This window comes from Arachis ipaensis, chromosome B03 (assembly GCF_000816755.2).
Source record: "Arachis ipaensis cultivar K30076 chromosome B03, Araip1.1, whole genome shotgun sequence".
Classification (NCBI taxonomy): Eukaryota; Viridiplantae; Streptophyta; class Magnoliopsida; order Fabales; family Fabaceae; genus Arachis; species Arachis ipaensis.
This window is the reverse complement of record NC_029787.2, coordinates 128,429,881-128,435,328: the sequence shown is the minus strand read 5'-3', so window position 1 is coordinate 128,435,328 and position 5,448 is coordinate 128,429,881. Positions and strand designations below refer to the sequence as shown.

Here is a 5,448-nt window from a genome sequence, read left to right as displayed (position 1 = left end):
TCCGGTCCAACCGGCCAATTTTTTGCCGGTTTTTGAATGGACAGTTTTTAATAGTGGATCGGACTGTTTTCATCGCTGATTTTCGATTTAACTGGTTGTTTCGGTCCAATTTTCAGAATTATGGTTGCAACCTAATAAGTTAGGTTTATATTTATATATAAAGTAGAAGTAGAATAGTGTGTATCATGTAACATACATGAATAAAGATATGTAGTTAAATCATGCAAGTTACGGGATGACAAATGGGCTAAAATCTGCTGGGCGATCTGCGTACTTCAAATTCGAAGTTAGCAAACATTATGAAGATAAGTTCAAATGTTCAATAGCGAAATTAAGAAGTTTCACCATAATTAAAGGTCATGTTAAACATATTTGCTTTCTCACTTCTTTAAATATTAATCTTAACTTATTTTGTCCTGTGGCTCAAGATAGACTAATTTATTCTCATATTATTCTATGGACTAATCTGTGACGCTAAATCTGATAGTAAATTTGACGATATTCAGCATTTGTCTTGTAACACGGTGGTGGCGACAGTAACAATAATGACGTTGAAGGAGAAAGAGGAGGCCTAGTGTGGTGGTGGCAGTAATGACGATGATGACATTAAAAGAGAAGGAGGAGAAAAAATGTAAATGAAATTTAAATTTTAATAACTTAGTTAATAAAAATACACACCTAGCATTTTTGTTATTAAGGATTAATTTGATTGGAAAAAATTTTTAAGAATAAAATTAGATAACGAAGTAACGAATAGGGGTGTTCACGGGTTAGATGAAAGCGGGTTAATCCTAATCCAGATCCGGCCTTAAATATACACTAGGTCTATTTTTTAGACCCTAACCCAGTTCTAAACCCGATGAAATCTAAATATTTTCAGACCACAATTATACCGGATCCAAACCGGGTCTTTAAAGCTTTAACAATAATTTATAAATAAACTTATTTATAAAGAAATTTATTTATGATGTACTTATTTATAAAGAAGAAACTTATTGCCGAAAAATTGATATCCATATTTGAATTTGAATTTGTCCATAAATTCTAATTTGATGCTTCTTTAATCTATTTTATAATTCAACAAGCGTGATTAAAAATAAAATAATAAACTTATAATTAATATAACATAATATTGAAATTAATTTAAAACATATATACCTTTTTAGTTCTCTTAGGGTGCACATGGGTCGGGTGAAACCGGGGGGTCCGACCCGAAATAATGACCGGGTCTATTTTTGAGACCCTTACTCGACTCTAGACCCGATAAAAATACACCAAATTAGCCTCTAAAATATTTGGAGCCGGGGCGGATCGGACCATGTGCACCCTTACTCGACTCTAGACCATGAACACTTATGCATAAAAACCAATGTTTTGAAGATCGGTTCGAATCGGCCGGCCGAACCGGTCAAACCGAGAACCGTTAGCAAATACGGTTCGAACAGAAGGCAAAATCGTTAAATTCAAGAACCGGAGTTGAATCGATGAACTGGCCAGAAACGGTTGGTCGAACCGAACTGTGATCTGGCCGATTTTTTAAATTTTGCCAAAAACGCTGCGTTTTACCCACAGATCCAGAAATGAACCCTAGCCTCAGTCTTCACCCAGCCCCCACTCTCGAGCCTCTACCCTCCAGCTCTCCACTATCACCTCTCGCACTCAGTTCCCACGCCTCGAGTCTCCACCTCGAGCTTCCGACGCAACCTCCGTCTAGCCACCGCAGTCATCGCAAGTTCTGTGGAAGTCACTCACCGTCGCAAGTTCCTAGAGCCAGCTTGGAGATTCACACAGCCCTTTCCTCCGCGAAGTCAGCCGTGGAAATCGCAGCCATTGCCACCACTCCTTGCTGTCGCGAGTGTCTTCTCGCCGACGCCAGCTCTGTTCGACCCTTCCACCCCAACCACTGTCCCTGTCGCCGCCAGCTCTACATTCTTTCCTGTCTTCCACTAACCCTAGGTATAAAATTAATTTGTTGTAATAATAATTGTTTAAGTATGATTAATTGTTGGTTCTAACTTCAAACCTTGCTGTTATTACTTGAAGTATGATTAATTGTTGGTTCAACATTCATCATTTCATTCAGCAACACCATTCGTATACAGATCGGGTCAACACCCATTTGAAGCATTATTAAATAATTAATTGTTAAAACTGATTGTTTTAAGCATGATTAATTGTTGAAGCTGATTGCTTGGAAGCTGAAGCATGATTAATTGTTGAAAAACTGTTTGCTTGAAGCATGATTAAATGAGTAATTGTTGAAGCATGATTAAATGATTAATTGTTTGGATGTTGTTTGTTGAGATTATGGGGTAGTGGGTTGTTGTGATATTGTAATTGGGTTCTATTGTTATTGCTCTGTTGAGTCTGTTCTGAATCTGATTAGTGATTTTCTGAATGTGAAATCAATCAAAGAAATTGATTTTGTGTTGTCGAAATTATTGCTAAAATGGGTTTGTTACTCTGCTGCGGCTGTTTTTTAATTTATGAGTATGCTTTTTTTGAATTTTTGTTGATAAAATTATTCATTTCAGAGTTTGGGATGATTATTTGTTGCTGTATTTTAATTTTAAACCAAATTGATGCTTTCAAAAAATTAACAAACATCCAATGTTATTGATTTAGAGCAAGAAAATCATGAAGATGATGCCGTTGTTGGAGATCTTGGGAGTGATGATGATAATGGTAGTGTATTTCTCTTATGCAGAAACCACAGTTAAGGTGGAAATATCATTTGAATAGGAGGAATTAAAATAAGTAAACCACGGTTTAACTGCAAAATTTGGTTTTTGATGCTTTTTAATGCTGAATTTTATTGATTCTGTGGATATTTAGACACCCTTTTGTTTATAATTCATCGAATTGAAAATTGGATTGTTTGGTACTGCTCTATATGTATATTTGTTCTATGTCTTGGTGCTGAGTTTCACAAATATTCTCAATTACTTACAGCTTTGGTTTCCTTCTTGAATAGGATTTTATTTTTTCAAAAGAAATCACAGAAGATTAGGGTTGTGGATTTTTTAATTGAGTGATGAATGTAAAGCTGAAAAAGATGATGACAAAAATAATCTTTTAATTGAGTGATGAATGTAAAGCCGAAAAAGATGATGACAAAAGTACTTGGAAATATATATTTTAAGAGTTTTAAAAAAACTTTTAAGTTTGTAAATTGATAAGATCGTATAATTTTGGTGTATTTATTTATATTTTATTTATTATTTTATTATAAAACGATTTTTTTTTGTTCAACTACGGTCGAATCAATTGAACCTTTAAATCAATAAACCAATAATTAAAACGGTTGAATGAAACAAATTTTGTTATTTCATTCACTGTTAACTATTAACATATGAAAGCATAGGCATGATCAATGTATAATAATAAACCAGAATTAATATATAAAAGCATATAATCCGTTTGAGATTGTCGGACATCATTAAAATTAACTCAAAATTAAAAAATCAGAAAATCAGCAACAATATTATTATGAGTTTATGACAGAATATAACAAATCAAGAATAATTAAAATTAAACAAAATCTCAATAATTCAGAATTATTAACCTAACCCAACAACTCGATCAGTATTATTAACAACAAATTAACAGTACAAAACAAGCATAAAATCAAAAACAAATTCAAGAAGCATACTTAATATTTACCAAAGGAAGGGCCAAAGAGACAGATTAGAAAATCCAGCAACAATATTGCTATGGCAGAATATAACAACTCAAAATAATAAGAAATTAACAAAATCTCAGTGACTCAGAATAATAAAAAATTAACAAAATCTCAGCAACCCAATCAATGAACTAATCCAGCAACTCAATCAGTATTATTAACAACAGATCAACAATACAAAACAAGCAAAATCAAATTCAGGAAGCAGTGTTTAATGCTGATCGGAGGAAGAAACAGAGAGACGGAGAGCGAGCTCAACGGCGACAAAGAGCGAGTTCGACGGCGACGGCGAGGGGGAAAAAGAACTCGACAGCGACGACGAGGAGAAGAGAGAACTCAACGGAGGAGAAGAGAGCGGTTGACAGCGACGGCAAGGAGAAGAGAGAGCTCGACAACGACGACCGCAGAATCTTCAACCCTGCTTCCGACGACTAGACGACGCCAACAAACAGAGAGAGAGAGAAAGAGCTCGGCGAAGACAACGACGCGGTGTTGCGGTGGTCAAAACCGTCGCTGCGGTGGCTACGAACTGCGGTGGCTGCGGGCTGCACGATTAGGGGCTAGGGTTCTTCTCTCAATTTCAAGAAGAGTGTGTGTACTATGACTGGGTTATGGGTGACGAAAGGGATTTAGGTTTTTTTTTTTCTAAAGGCAAAACGGCGTCGTTTGGAGAGTTTTTTCGAACCGAAAACCCTTTAAAAATCGGCCGGTTCTATCGGCTCACCAATTAATTGCCGATTCGACCGGTTCTATAACCGATTTTTGTCAAACAATTTATAGGCTTAACAGAGCCGGCCTAGTGATCGGTTTCCAGTTAATCCGATTGACCCGGCCGGTCCAGTTCGATTTTTAAAACTATGTTATAAACAGAAAAATTCAATAATGCAGTGCTTGAAAAATAAGATAAACAGCATTCACAATCACAAGTAAGAGTTGACCCAAAAAAAAAAAAAAAACCAAAACAAAGAAAGAAAAGAAAAACAAAAAAGGTACCCGCATTTTCACCAAAAACCCTAATCTCCCCTAAAGTGTTTCCTTTGGCACCCTGAATGCTATGTTAAGAGAAAAACGCTGATTGTTGCAATGCAGGGTTCGAACCATGTCCCTCCACAGCGAATCGACTGACCACTGGAGGGTGGCATCCCCGGCATTGAGGGGCGCCGAAAACGCCGTCCCCGGGTGCGCATACGGTGGAGCGGTTTCGAGCCAGAGACTGAGGGTGAACCCGATCAGAGACCACGTATCGGAATCGTACGATGAATTGGAGTTGGATTTCAGCCCTTCGATTTTCAGCTCTCTGGAGAAGCACCTTCCGATGAACATGCTCAATGCAACTCGCGGGGACAAGCTCAAGTACCTCAGAACCATTCTCCTCGACTATCTTCCCCCTGCCGCTCGCATTAGAGTCTCTCTCTCTCTCTCTCTCTCGTTTTTGTTCATCGTTTGCTTGTCGCTCTTGCTAGCATGTTTTGTGTTCTTGAATGTTTTTCATTTCGTTGTCCTTACCTGAAAGGCTTGTTTCCTGGTCATTATTGCTTGTTTCTTGAAGCTTATTGCTGGGAATGATTGTGTGTTTTAATATTGGTAGCGTTGTAGTAGGGTAAATTGCATACCTTGTGTCTCAAGAAATGTTAATTAGCAGTGATGCTTCTGCTTCAGGTTTAAGGGTTTAAATTGGGTGTCATTGTAAAATTAATTTACAGCACCTGGATAGAATGAAAGCAGAGGATTTAGGGTTGTTCTGCATGATTTTTTTGGGGGGAAGG

At 37.1% G+C, this 5,448-nt stretch overlaps 1 protein-coding gene across 1 annotated transcript in view; it reads left to right on the top strand.

Moving 5' to 3' along the window:
- LOC107631778 (uncharacterized PKHD-type hydroxylase At1g22950) overlaps positions 4,637-5,448 on the top strand; it is a 3,719-nt gene continuing 2,907 nt past the window's right edge. The window contains exon 1 of the mRNA XM_016335326.2: positions 4,637-5,087. Coding sequence (XP_016190812.1) covers positions 4,782-5,087 — 306 coding nt within the window. The 5' untranslated portion in view covers positions 4,637-4,781. The remainder of the gene's footprint in view (positions 5,088-5,448) is intronic.